Source organism: Vespula vulgaris, chromosome 7 (assembly GCF_905475345.1).
Source record: "Vespula vulgaris chromosome 7, iyVesVulg1.1, whole genome shotgun sequence".
Taxonomy (NCBI): Eukaryota; Metazoa; Arthropoda; class Insecta; order Hymenoptera; family Vespidae; genus Vespula; species Vespula vulgaris.
This window is the reverse complement of record NC_066592.1, coordinates 6,446,073-6,460,646: the sequence shown is the minus strand read 5'-3', so window position 1 is coordinate 6,460,646 and position 14,574 is coordinate 6,446,073. Positions and strand designations below refer to the sequence as shown.

The 14,574-nt window shown below is 28.3% G+C and overlaps 3 protein-coding genes across 6 annotated transcripts in view; 1 reads left to right on the top strand and 2 right to left on the bottom strand.

The window, feature by feature from the left end:
• The window catches only part of LOC127065392 (uncharacterized), a 74,120-nt gene extending 72,106 nt beyond the window's left edge, over positions 1–2,014 (bottom strand). For all 3 annotated transcript variants that reach the window (XM_050997673.1, XM_050997674.1, XM_050997672.1), the window contains exon 1: positions 464–2,014. In XM_050997673.1, coding sequence (XP_050853630.1) covers positions 464–538 — 75 coding nt within the window. In that variant the 5' untranslated portion in view covers positions 539–2,014. The remainder of the gene's footprint in view (positions 1–463) is intronic.
• Positions 2,015–2,698: 684 nt separating this feature from the next.
• On the top strand, positions 2,699–4,971 carry LOC127065328 (protein penguin). The gene is made up of 2 exons (XM_050997508.1): positions 2,699–2,791; positions 2,970–4,971. The coding sequence occupies exon 2, from the start codon at positions 2,998–3,000 to the stop codon at positions 4,891–4,893; it is 1,896 nt and encodes a 631-aa protein (XP_050853465.1). The 5' UTR covers positions 2,699–2,791; positions 2,970–2,997; the 3' UTR covers positions 4,894–4,971.
• Positions 4,972–5,107: 136 nt separating this feature from the next.
• Positions 5,108–14,304, bottom strand: LOC127065325 (proteasome adapter and scaffold protein ECM29). 2 transcript variants are annotated; one of them, XM_050997502.1, is made up of 29 exons: positions 14,175–14,304; positions 13,225–13,472; positions 13,009–13,127; positions 12,777–12,926; positions 12,424–12,702; positions 12,153–12,348; positions 11,981–12,066; positions 11,695–11,884; positions 11,449–11,594; positions 11,061–11,376; positions 10,803–10,989; positions 10,360–10,716; positions 10,102–10,277; positions 9,928–10,029; positions 9,645–9,851; positions 9,458–9,572; positions 9,167–9,350; positions 8,769–9,057; positions 8,450–8,683; positions 8,041–8,385; positions 7,810–7,966; positions 7,567–7,725; positions 7,351–7,482; positions 6,965–7,274; positions 6,690–6,873; positions 6,484–6,616; positions 6,194–6,403; positions 5,820–6,112; positions 5,108–5,746 (listed from the first exon to the last, which is right to left on the bottom strand). In XM_050997502.1, exons 1-28 carry the CDS (start codon positions 14,197–14,199, stop codon positions 5,910–5,912), a joined length of 5,439 nt encoding a protein of 1,812 aa, XP_050853459.1. In that variant the 5' UTR covers positions 14,200–14,304; the 3' UTR covers positions 5,108–5,746; positions 5,820–5,909. The 2 variants fall into 2 exon arrangements, with proteins under 2 accessions (XP_050853459.1, XP_050853461.1); XM_050997504.1 differs by lacking the exon at positions 14,175–14,304 and adding an exon at positions 13,708–13,827.
• Positions 14,305–14,574: the final 270 nt, after the last annotated feature.

The window sequence follows — 14,574 nt, the reverse complement described above, 5'->3', positions numbered from 1 at the left end:
TACGAATAACGTGATGGTATTTTACGGATCCGGCAACCTTTATTCGAAATCCGACCACGGAAAAAAAATTTTATTTCATAAATTCCAACGATCTTTCAATGCAAAGATGGTATCTTAAGCACATTTTTGCACTTTTTCAAACGCATCGACGATAAGAGCTCGGTCAGCGGAAAATTTTTTACTTTATATTTCGAATCATAAAACGTCACATATAATCCGAACTAATGCGGTGTGCTTGATATATTATTTCGAAAAAAGAAAAAAAGAAGAAGAAAAAAGTACAAAAATGTTTTTTTCAAATCTTAACTATCCATTATGCTTGACAGGTGAATACACTGATATAATATATTCGCTCGAAATACGCATTCACACGTATTACGAATAAATTCGATATAAACGAACAATCAAATTTGGCGGGGTTTTTACAAAATGAAAGAAAAATGGAATATCGAATTGTACTCACATGTTGCATCGGATATGCGGTGCTACCGACGAGAAAATCCCATGCCCACGCGAAAATACGCGCGCAAATGTGCATTGACGTCACTGCCACCGTGAATAATTTCTTCGTTCTTCTTTCTTATCGTTGAATATTTGGTACTTCTGGAAAAGAGATAATGGCGCCGATCTGATGTTCGATTTCCCGCGCGAATCGAAGCTTTTGTTGCGAGGCTGCCTTATCCCCTCCTCTTCTTTATTCTTTTCTTCTTTTATTTTCTCATCACTTTCATATTTCGTCACACGACAAACGGTTTTACTTACACTATTTCACTTTCCAGCAATTAGACTTTTTTTAATCATTTCTGCTTGCTTTTTCCCGGAATAAACTCCATCGAATCGACGACACTTCCGCGAATTCTGAAGATTCTTAACAAATCGTTGTGACATCTATCGATTATCCTTTTCTCTCTGTCTCTCTCTTTCGCTCTCTCTCTTTTTCTTTCTTTCTTTCTTAAACGTATTTACCAATAAAATTGAAGCATCGATTTCAGATCCGAGGTACATCGAAACCGAAATTTTTTTACTGCGTACCACTTTGTGCCGTCGAAGATATAATTTGATTCTTTGATGGACTTGAGAAAACAAATCTGACAAAAAAATCTTGTGGATGCGCCCATTCCGTCATATCCGGTTATGACTTTTTAACGGAAAAATGAATCGGTTGATCGATCTTTGATTCGATTGGCTGGCACAGATAGACGACAGACATTAACGGACAAATTGAAATCGCGAACGCGAAATGAACAATCGATCTTACGGCGATGATTTTTATGATTAGAAAAAAGATTTTGTTTCTTGATTGATCGAATGATCAGTTAATGGAATGAAAAACGACGCAGTGTAACTTTATCAAAGTTTCATCTCCATTTTTGTCTTCTTTTTCTTCTTTTTTCTTTCTCTTTCTCTCTCTCTCTCTCTCTCTCTCTCTCTCTCTCTATCTATCTATCTCCCTTTCTTTCTTTTTCTCTCTATTTATCTGTCCTTCTCACACACGTATCTATTTTCCGGGTTAATTTGGGACTTCGTCGAACAAGGTTAATCGAACAAACGAATTACTTCGGATCACACGTTAGAAGTACAGCAGAAAGTCAAGTTTCAAAGAATCGATTCCGATTAGAAAGAACTTTCTTTGTCCTTTTTACGATCAAAAGTAAGACGGGCAGTGAGCCAACTTGTTGATCCATACTTACTACCACTACCAACTAAATTGCTCACGAACAAAAGATTCTTCTTTTCTTGGAAATCGGTAATAGATTTTCGTAAATAATTGATTTAAGATCAATCAAGATGACTTCTTTCTTTTGTTTGCCATGACTGCGTTGTTAACTTTGATGACGAAAACGAAAGACGCATTTTCTCTTTTCTTTAAAAATGAAATTAACACACGTTTAATATACACAGTTTAAGAAGAGTTTACACTATAATAATTTAGAATATGTGAATTAAACCGAATAATCGCGAAACGCACGAAATGCATAATAGTCCTATCGAGAGGTTTATGCAATACTGAAGGGTAGAAAACCGCGTGCTACTGGCTGCTCCTTGAAAAGCGTGAGAAGAGTGGTGGTGGGGGAAATTGCGTGTTCCGTATGCGCGACAATACTATGTACGCACGGACAGTTATTTACCGTTTTTTATATATATAATTGACCTCTAACATTGACTTATTTTCACGTTTAAATAATAAATTACTCAGAATAATAAATATTTATTTAAGTTATAAATTGCGTATGATATAATATTTCTTATAAATTGCGTATGATATAATGTTTCTTTATGTACTATCTTAAATAGATAATATTTTATATAGATTTTACATACAATTAAATGAACTTCTTTTAAATTGATAAAATAGAATTCTTATTGTCTTCATCGTCTTTATAATTACAAATGTGTTCTCATGAACTATAATGAATAGGTTAATTGAAACAATTCCTTGTACATAATTATTGCAAATTTGAAACAAATCATTTCCATTTCCAATTATCGTGAAATAGTTAAAATTAAATATATGTTAGTATTATATATTATGTGTATACATGATTCAGGCTTTTGTAATTTACATTTCTAAACGTTATAATGTTAATAATTTATACAAATTTCGGCGGTAAAAAAATAAACGTTGCCGAATGGCGGCGACATTAGCGCCCCTATCGGCAGCGAAAGTACTTACTCTTCCTTCCTTTGATTACTCATTACAGTTCAATCGTCACGCGGACTTGTTGCACGTGTTTTACTCTACTATTGAAACGAAAGTTTACTCTTAAAATATTAAGTGTTGTTAATTTTGGTAAGTATTCGTGTTTTATTTATTATATTTAGTGAAATAAAAATACTTATAGTTTTAAGGAATCTCTATAGGTAATAAAAGTAGAAAATATTATTTAAGGTTAGAATTAGAAATTGTATCACTCATACACAGTATATCTTTTGTAATTTTTTAATTAACTTGTATAATTCTTGTTTAGTTATTTCTTCTAAGGATCATATTAAAATATGAAACGAAAAGAAGAAGAAATTTCTACAGCAAGAAAACCAAAAAGGATAAAGAACACTTTAAACAATGATGATACCGTCACAGAAAAAGTAAGCTTAAATGTTGTCAAAAAAGAAAAACATGATAAAGAAAATAATCTAAAGAAAGAAAAAAAAGTAAAATTTGAAAAACCATTGTTAAAGAATTCATTGAAAATACATCAAAAAGATTTAAAAAAAAAAAGTAATCTAAAGAATTTAAAAAATAAAAAAAATATTACAAAAGATAATATTTTAGCGACACAAAAAGAAGATTGGCAGAAGTTTAAAAAGAAAAAGAAAGATTTAAGAGAAAAAAGAAAAGAAAGAAGATTAACAGATGTGTATGAGATATCTATTCGAGCAAAAAAGATAAGTGAAAAATTACGTAGAACTGACTGTACTTTGGAAGAAAAAAAGAAATTGGTTCAAGAGCTTCACGAATTATTAAAATCCCATTATAACAAAATAATATTTACTCATGATATATCACGTATAGTTCAATGGATACTTAAATATTCTGAACCTGATATAAGAAACGCTGTATTTGATGAATTAAAGCCATCTATCATAGCTATGACTCAATCAAAATATGCAAAGAATTGTGTAAAAGTTTTATTAAAATATGGATCTGCAATATTAAGAAAAAATATTATTTCAGAATGGTATGGGAATATAGTTAATTTGATGAGTAATATTGTCTCTGCTCCTCTTATTGAACTTGCATATTCTACTTGGGCTACAAATGAAGATAAAATAAATTTTAAACAAGAATTCTATGGTGATATATACAAAAAAGCTAAAGATAAAAAAGTAAAGATTCTCTCTGATGCTTTTGAAAATGCAGAAGGTATGAAATCTGCAATATTATCTGCTGTAAAAACGAATGTAATTAGAATTCTAAATAAGAAATTTATTAATTCTGTATTACTTCAAACTGTCATTTGGGAATATTTAACAAATTGTTCAAATGTAGATAGAAGCGAAATGATAGTTATGTTAAGAAATTTAGTAGTTGAATTATCTAGTACAAAAGTTGGTACTAAAGTTGCTATGCTTTGTATATGGCATGGAACTAATAAAGACAGAAAAATTATTATGAAAGCTCTCAAAGAAAATATTAAAAGTATTGCCATGTCTGAACATGGGTACATGGTATTACTAGCACTCATTGATTCTGTTGATGATACTGTTTTAATGAAAAAAATAATTCTCTCTGAAATCCAAAAAGATTTAACAGAAATAGTATTAAATGAATATGGAAAACATGTTATATTATATCTTGTAGCAAGGAGAGATCCTCATTATTTTCCACCTAGTATAGTAGAATGTTTAAGTCAAGGAGATAGTAATGAAACAAGCAAAAAACCAGCTGATATTAGAGAAAAAGAACTTCGTGAAGCTGTAACAGACTTATATTTAGAATCGATTGCTTCAGAAACAACAGAGTGGTTGTCAAAAGGGTCTGTTTTAATGGTTACTCTTGCAATATTGAAAGTAGGTTCTGGTGAAAAATTAAAGTGTGTATTTAAAGCTATTGCTTCTTTTCTTACTAATACAGAATCTGAACACGATCTTATTGAACATCCAGGTTTACATATGATGTTAAAAAAACTTATTCAAAATGATAAAAATTTAGAAACAAAGGGAGAGACTACTTTTGGTGCTATATTAATTGACTATCTAACAAAGAATATTCTGAAGCAATGGATACAATTTAATAGAGGTTGTTTTTTGCTTATTTTATTAATAGAAAATGAAAATGAAACAGTAATTAGTAAGTTAATATTAAAACTGCAAGCACTATTGCAAAACATTAAGAAAGAACAAACTCCAGGAGCATCAATTTTACTTAAAAAGTTAAAAGAGAAACAATGAACTTGAAATAATTGTTATATATATTAAAATAAATAAAGATTCTAAAAAAATTATTTTTATACTGATAATGTAATTTTTGTTGGCTAATGTTTTTACATAATTAAGCATTCCATGTGAATTTTGAATGCATACATTAATTACATGTTAAGTCAGTCACTTGATATTAAAAAAACTGACCTATTCTCTTACTTTATTATTATAAATTAAAACACCATTATGTGATCATAATGTATTTGATATAACAAATGATATATTATTATATGATTTACAAATTTAAAAAGCAAGGGTATCAGAAATATAGTTCAAACTGGTCACAATCCAATGTAATTAATAATTAAATGCCTTACCTTTGGTAACAAAACACATTGAATATGTGGGAAGTTTTTACAGAATAATATTGTGCTGTAATGTTTGTTTACATTTTGTCAGTTACTATTTTTTTGTTAATATTAATAATAACAATTTATGCATTAAATTATGCAATACATTTACCCAGTGAGAAACTAAAAACAGCAAAACTAGTTTTTACCCAACTATTTGTCCATAAATATTGTAATATTACAAAAATTCAATCTAGCTATTCAACACTTAAAAAACTGATTTCTGATATAAATATAATATACCTATCTTATAAGATATACTATATTTTAATAATATATCGTAAAGTAATTTAATTTAATAATCTGAATAATTGTTGCTTTTGATGTTAGTACATCCTAATTATAAGATTTGTTATAGTTGATAAACTGCATATTTTGAATACATAAACTTCCATTCATATAGAAGAATCATTATGTAATTTTTTAAAGATGAGATTATATGTCCAGTAACACCTTTATTACTGAACCCAACACTGAAAGGTAAAAATTTGTAAATATTAATAATATATATCGACTATAACCAATATATAATTATTTGTATATTACCATTATTCAGAGATGTGTGGTACTGGAAATATAAGTTTACTGATATATACTTTGATTCTAGAATAATACAGAAATCAAACAACATAGTGTTTACATTTTCAGCATTTCTTTAATATCTATAACTCTTGTTCGAATTTCAGGCTGATTATCCTTTGCTAAATCTGGCATTAATTCTTTTAGCACTAATTTTATTTTGTCAAGATTTTCAATATTTTTTGTCTCATTTAATTTTTTCGAAAGCGAAATAACTATATTTAATCCTTCCTTTCTTATTCTGGTATATCTCGGAGTACCTAAATAAAGAAAAATATATAAAGGAATCTGAAATATAGGAAATATAAAGTTATTTGCTGAAAAAATTCAGATTTACTTACTTATACAATGTGATAATATATTGCAAAGCATATCACATAATGAATTTAATGTTTCTTTATCTTTCGTCGTCATATTTGCATTATTTATTGTAAAAAGAACAAGTTTATCCACAAAATGATTTAGTGACGTCAATATAGCAACTTGTACAGGTCTCGTTGTATTGGGTAATACTTGTTGACAATGCTGTACAAATTCTATACAGAAGTTGTCTGAAAAATACAAATATTTATGTACTTGTATCGTATGTGAACACAATCGGTACTTTTAATCAAATATAAAATTCTTTTACCCTGTGTCTTTTTAGAAGATGGCCATGCTTTGCCAAGTATTTCATATACTACTTCTTGTAATTTGATATTATTTTCTTTTCTTTTAGAATTTTCAGTAATGGAATCATCATCACCAGTGTTTTTATTTGACAACTATGGAGTTTGCATAATGCATTAGATTTAATAATTATATTAAATAACTTATTATCAATTGGTTAATACTAACCTTCGTTAAAATTTCTTGAGCAATGTTATAAACTTCTGTAAATTTATCGATATCTAATTCATGTAATACAGTACAGAAAGCTTGTAAAGCATGTTGACGATATTCTACCGCTTCTTTTTTACTTTCTCTATATAGTGTTTCTATTATCATTTCTTTTAATTTTTCATCTTCATGCAAGGTTTCTCTAATGTTAAAATTAAAAATAAAAATTAATATTAAAAAATGTCACATATATATATACAATTTTGTACCAGCAATAGTATACGCGATCTTACTTGCTATTGCTTGCTAATGTAGCAAGAGCACTTAGGACTTTCTCTTTGCCATTCCACGTTCGTCCTCGTAATCCATCTGTCAATACCTTTAATAAAGTATTTCTTGCATCTATATCAACACCACTACCCAACTTTGATGCTACTGTATTAACTGCATTTGCTGCTTGTACTTTAGTATTCCATGATGCTGATTCTAAAGCTCCACGTAAAGTGGTAGTTATTGTATTTAAATTTTGCCTAATTCCTGTTTCTGTTCCTGGTGTTATATCATTCCATAATTCAGTCCATAATGCAACTGTATTTTTATTTGCTAAAAATAAATTGTTTGAAATAAAGCAATATATAAATTAAAAATGTTCAATATAAATATACTGTTGTATCCAGACCTTGAGTTTTTTCTGCATGCATAGCAAAAAATATAAGAGGTATAATAATATTTAAATAATTTCTTAGTAATTCTTGATTATGATTATTTATGGATTGCAAAGTTTGCCCAACTGCTAATCTAATGGAATCATCTAAAAATAATTTGTCCTCGTTACAATACTTTATTAATTTTATTTAAGTTTTATTCCGAAAGTTACTCCTTTTTTTGTACATACCTTCTTTTTCCATATACCAAGTATTTAAAGTGTTAAATAATTTTTCAAGACTAGATTCCTTTGCTGATCCAACCACATGACCAATAGCAATAGCATTATTCCGTCTAACTGCTGCATTACGATCAGCTAAACCATTTACCAAAACAACTAGAAGCTTACCTATATATATATATAGAACGTATATAATTGTATAGTAAAATTCTCAATAAGACACAATAATTGTTATATGCCATTTATACTAACCAGTATATGGCTGCATCTCTTGCTTCGAATGAGTACTAAGAAGAATCAAAAAATGTGAACAAGCAATCTTTGTTCCAAAACCAACACTGCATTTTATTAATTCTATTACTTTTGGCATTAAATCTTTCAAAATAGGCGCGTCAATATATTGTATACACTGTATAAAATAAAACAATTAATAACTATAATTTAAATATATGAAGCAAATATTAGTTATAGAAAAAAATTTACTTTAGATATTGTTTCTGCTGCATGATGATCCCTTGCAATAGAAGTTCTTAATGCATCAATAGCATCTTGTGCTTCGGATGTCGTACCATATGCATTACTTAAATATGACAGATTAGGATTCTCAGATTCTCCAATTGCACTTAAAAGAGCAGGTATTAAGTTGACTAGAGCAGGTTTAAGCAAATTTCCAGCTGATGTTACAAGCTGAGATATTGTTTGTAGTGATATTATTCTCACAGTATCTACTGTATGGAGTACCCCAATATCAAGTAATGATGGTAAAATAGCTTGTAATAAATCTTCACCTGCTTTACCAGATGAAGGATCACAGTATCGTATACAAACCTAAAAAAAAATAATTGTATAATATATATAAAAATTTATTCTACTAAAACTATTTCTTACTTACTTTGCTAAGTACTTTAGCTGTGTTTGTAGCAGCCACCCTTGTACCTTCATGAATGTCATCCATCACACGAAACAATTTCATCCATAATTCAGGAGCATATAATTCTAAATTTATATGAATATTTGCTCTCAACAAATCAGACAAAGCATTACAACAACTTATACGTACTCTCCATTCATTATTTGTCAAATTATTTCTAATATCATCCAATATTTCCTTATGATATTGTTCAAGCTAAAAAATAACATAAAAAATACGTTTGTAAAATAAGTATTTGTATACAAAAAAGAATAAAAAAAAAAAATTTTTTTTTACTCACAGCTTTAAGTGTAGAAGGAACAATTTCACGCCATATACTACTCATACTTTGTTGAAGTTTTGGAGTAGGATCATACTGATATCTATATAATCTTGGTATGATACTTGGTAAATACTTATTTAATTCATCGCTTGCTATACTAGCTATGGCTGCAAATCCAAATGCAGCACCTTTCTTAGACGTCCAAACCGCATTGTGATTAGCTAATCTCATAAAATAATAAACCAATTCTGGTTTTTGTAATTCAGTTGCAAGAGAGCAAATTTCTCTATATGTTGATATATTACCGCTAAATAAATAAATAGTTATTATTGTAAAAATATGTTATTATAGTATAAATGTATGTTATCAAAATAACACTGCTAACATACAACTTATCAGTAATAAACTTATCTTACCCACTAGGACTTTTTCCTAACTGGCCCTCTTCAAATAGTTTTGTATCACTTGTAACTTGTTGTACAGTTCTACGACCTTGCATAAATTGCTCTAATATAGATGACACTAAAGAATTACGTTCTTCTTGTGTACTATTAGCATGCACTAAACTAAGTCCCTTTGCTGCTAAATCCTGTATTATATCTATTCATAAACATAAATATATTATATTATTTAAGTTTTCAATATATATCGTTTATTCGCATTGTTATTTAAAAAAAAAGAAAGAAAAAAGAAAATTATATATTTACCACTGTCCTCAGAAAGAAATTCTATAAATGCATGATGAATTGCTGATAATTTTGTCTTGATACAATCTCGTTGAACATTGTGTTTTAATAGTGCTAACAACCATATGCATGTTGCCTATAAAAAAAATTACAACTCAACATAGCAAGTCAAACAAAAAAAAAATAAAATACTATATCAAAATTATACCTGTCTAGAATTAGGATGTGGTATCTTGTACATTTTCAATAATTCATCTAGTACATATATCAAAAGTTCAATACTTTTGTTGCTAAATGAAATCTTATATTCACTAGGAAGAGTTGTCCATGCATCTCGTCCTTCTGGAGATGCCTGTCCTTGAACACAACATACTAAAGCTTCACCCATAATTAAATGAATTTCTATATCCTTGGTCTATAAATTAAAATATTATTATATAATATAAATAATATATTCAAATGCAATATTATAAATAGAAAAAATTATTTACTTCTTTTGCCATTGTAATTATTTTGTCTATTATATATGTAGTGTGTGGAAAATCTTCTGCAACACATATGTATCCTAAAGAGATTACTGCCTTTTCCTTTACCTGAAAAAAAAAAATTTTTTTAATCTAACAAAGCAACAAAAATCCGTATTCTCATAAAATAATAAAACAAACCTTAGTCTTTATTTTTACATCAGTTACTATAGAAAACAATGTTTCTGTAACTGCTTTTTTATTTAATTCATCATTTCCTTCTGCAGGTAATGGTAAAGGAAATGTTTTTCCTACAATACCAATAGCTTCAACTGCAGCATCCATAAGTAATATTGTGCTTTCATGAAGAAATGTACCTAAAAATATAAATATAATCTATTAAAATAGTTTTTTGACCATTTATTAATATACGATATATTATAATATATACGAACGTACATATAATCTTAACAACATGAATATACATCTCCCAGTTGAGCAGACCATCTCTATTTTCATTTCGTTTAATTATCAAATTCCTTTCCATCATGAAAGTTAAAGCCAATAATGAACCATGCTGTGATTCTACATGTTTTTTCTTTGTCATATCTATAATCTCCGAAATGTGTTTTTCGAAATCAATAGATGAAAAATTAGAAGTTATAACACCATAGACTTTAGCAACCAAATATCTCACATCCGGTTTTGTAGATGTAAGTAAGGTACGAAGCCATGGTAGCTCTTTTTCATAAATTTCTCTCATATAATTTGGGATACAACCAACAATTTCTAATAGTGCTTGCAAAGAAGTTGAATCTGCAAAAACACCAATAAAATCACGTTCCAAATTTTGTATTTTTATAAAGTTCAATTCTCTCAAATATTATTCTAGAAAATAATACCTGCAGCAGCATGAGTGAGCAATAAAATCATATCAAGATAATAATTTAGTGCTCCTGGTTGAGTTTCGTACAAATTTTGTAAATAACGTCCAATCATTGGAGTATATTCACATGGATGTTGCAAAGGCTCATTATATTTAGGTATATTAGCACTTTTTGCGAGACAGACTCGTAGATAATTAATTATCTGTAAAAAATACATATATAAAGGTGATATACTTTTTTATTACATAATTATACGAATCTGAAGAAATGTACCTCTGAAAAAGTTGCAATATTAAATGGAAGTGTTTTACTTCCTATATTTATTTTTCCACCACTTGGCATAGACATTCTTATTTGCATCTTTGAATGTATATAAGCTACAAGGTCTGAGAAATCTGGTACCACTGTTTGTTTAACATCCTGTTTATCGTGACTATCGCCATCAGTTTTATGTATGCCACTATATAGAGCTTTTACAGCTTCTGTACTTATTTCATGTTTGTTATCACCACATGATAAAAGTAGTAGATATCGTGATGGAGCATCGTCAGGAGGAAACACAGTCGCGGCATAATGCATAGCCACAAACCTATATATAAATAATAATAAATTATTTTTGTATAATAATATCTATATCGATAGTAAATGTGTATATACATACCTTACACTTGATTCTGGTGATTCTATATGAGATGATAATAAAGCATTCATCAAAGCTATGTTACTCTTATCTTCCTTATTGAGAATAAATGCAGATGTTACAGATATTAATGCATCTCGCACAGTTCTTCGTAAATCTCCGTCAGTCTTAAATTTGAAGAAATATTATAACAAACGAATTTTATTAAATATATAATTGTGAAAATATTTTAAAATCTTGTAAAAGAAGTATTTAATCAGTGCTTACCGATACCAAGGTATCAAAAAGATTTTGTAACAAACTCAAATCTTTATTGATCAATGAAGGTATTCTTCGGCCTAATTGTCCAATAATTGTATATGCCATAGGTTTATGAATATCTTCACCTTCAGAAATTAATTTTATCATACCATTTAATATTACTCCTGCTACACGAACCAATGGTGTAAGACTACATCTTGAAAAATAAACAAACATGATCTCATATATTGCATATTTACATAAATGATTTAAACAAAAAAGTTAAATTTCTAAGTTAATGGGATAAACTTACTGTTGAACAATATTGGATGTAAATTTCAATGCTAATGATTTCAACTTTGAATTTGTATTTTTGCCATACAAAGAATCAAATACAACCTATAATTTAATATAAATATCACATTATTAATATTATATAAGATTTCAATTGTATAAAAAATTATTAACAACTACTTATAGTATACCTGAATGCATGAGGGAATAATAAAACCTGACTTAATTAATCGACAAAGATAATGTAATACTTTTAGTCGAATACGAGTACTAGCAGGTAATCGTTTCATTTCAGGTTTAATTTCTTTTTGTGTTGCTAAACCATCAGTACCTAAGAATAATGTATAAAGTGGTGCAGCTATTTGCATTGAGGACCAGTCTAAAGAACTGAAACATACATATACAAATACTGAAACAAATATAAAATTAAATACAAGAACTATAGTAAAATTTTATACATACCTTACAATTTTTTTCAATTCTAAATCTGCCATATTAGCAACACTAAATCTAGTATCTGCAGCTGCAACAACCAAATGTATAAAAATATCTGAGTCAGGAAAAAATCCACTAGAAATAAATTTAACAATTCCCAATTTGGTTTGTTCCAGTTGTTCAGCAGTAGGTGGATGTTCACCTATAATTCTCTTGAATGCATATTCACTTAATCCAGGTGGAATAGGAAATTGAGGCCAATCGACAGTTTGATTCACTTGCTGATTTTCACTTTGTCCTACCGATCTAATATTACACCAATGTTTATAATATAAAATATATTATAATTAAATTAATCACAGTACAACAATCCTGCTTACCCATAAGGTAATAATAGTACATCAAGCATAAAGTTGATCAATTGTTTTGACACATAAGGTTTATCTTGTAAACCAAGTAAAGATGTTCGATTATCAGGGTCTGCAGGAATATTAATATGTCCTAAGGCTGGCATTATTATTAGCATTAAACTAAAAAATATATATATATATAATAAAACAATATAATATTATTTTATTTACCATGTGCATTGACAATTATATATTTACAAACCTATCTTGATGGGATAAAGGTTTTCCATCAATAGCATTTAATATACTGGGGATTAATTCTGCTTGCTTTTTTATTTCCATACGTGGATATCCCAATTTTATATATATAATTGTAAAATTCTGAAAATAACATTGTATTCATAATATTATATTGAGCTATTGTCTTGTTATTAAAGAATAGTGAAGAACATTGTTATTATAAATAAAAATAACATACAATTACAAATGAACTAGCAGCTGGATCCTGATACTGCAACAATAATGCTTCAACTGGTAACTGTACTTGAGGTCTAGTTTTTACCCTTCTATTGATATGAATTAATAGCTCCATTACTTTTTTTCTAACGCCTTCCTGTGCACTGGACAATTTGAGCAATACTGGTGGTAGGAATTTACAAACAGATGCTTGTAATTGTTCATCTGTATCTGCTGAGCCCAGCCGAAGAAAAACTCTTTCAAGCAAAACTTTAATAAAACATTAATAAAATATTAATTAATTATAGAAAATACTAGATTGACATATATACATTTTATTAAATTTTATAAGAAAACAATTAACATGATTCATAATCCATTGAATAATTTCTATAGCACAAATAGTTATATATATACATATCTCTCAAATAAATGAAAAATTCGATCATATCAATTTTAAAATAAAATAATTTTACATATAATCTATAATAAGTAAAATAATTACCATGTATAAAATTAATAATACAAAAAGAAAATATTTAATTTAATCATAAATTAATAACATTATATAGTAATGTAAATTTTGTCGGATATTTAAATGTGAAAATAATAAATAAAATCATAGATAAATACTGTATTATAACATTAAACTTGATCTGTATGACAGTCGAGTAAGCACGTGCTGAAATGAAGATGTAGCAGCTGACAAGGGTAAGGAGAGGGAGAGATGTGAATTGAGAAACTATTGAACAGAACCTTCACAGAAAATGATAGGTTTGAAGTTGCCTTTTTACAGGGCGGCATGACAATTGACTTTCTTTTTTACGTTAAAAAATGCTTTAAAATGCTAATTTTGATTATTATAGTTGTCCAATTGAATAACCCAATGTATGACTTCCGAAATGATAAGGAACACAATGAAATTAATTCCTTATATACCGAATAAACCTAATTTTTTTCAGGACTACTCACTCAGCTCGTCCGTAGCTGCTGCCATTTTGAAATAGTGTATGAGAGAAAGCGGATGACATCGAGAAACGAGAAATGTCGCTGAATTTTGCAATTAATCGTTTTATGTCGAATCACCTGTCTATGTACATTGACTAAACATATGCAAATTGCTTTATTTCGTTCTACAATATAAAATACGATAACGAATTTTGATTTTCTTTCCGTTTATTTGTTTGATCAGTACAATGTACTTAATCTTATGCGGATGTTTAAAAAATAAAATTATAAATGTGAGATGTCATCCTTAACAACGCAATTATATAGTCATCGTAATTATAGTTATATTATTTCATCCTTTGATTTTTTTTGTAAATTATAAATTTTCCTATTCAAGGAACATTTATTTAATAACATTTAATAT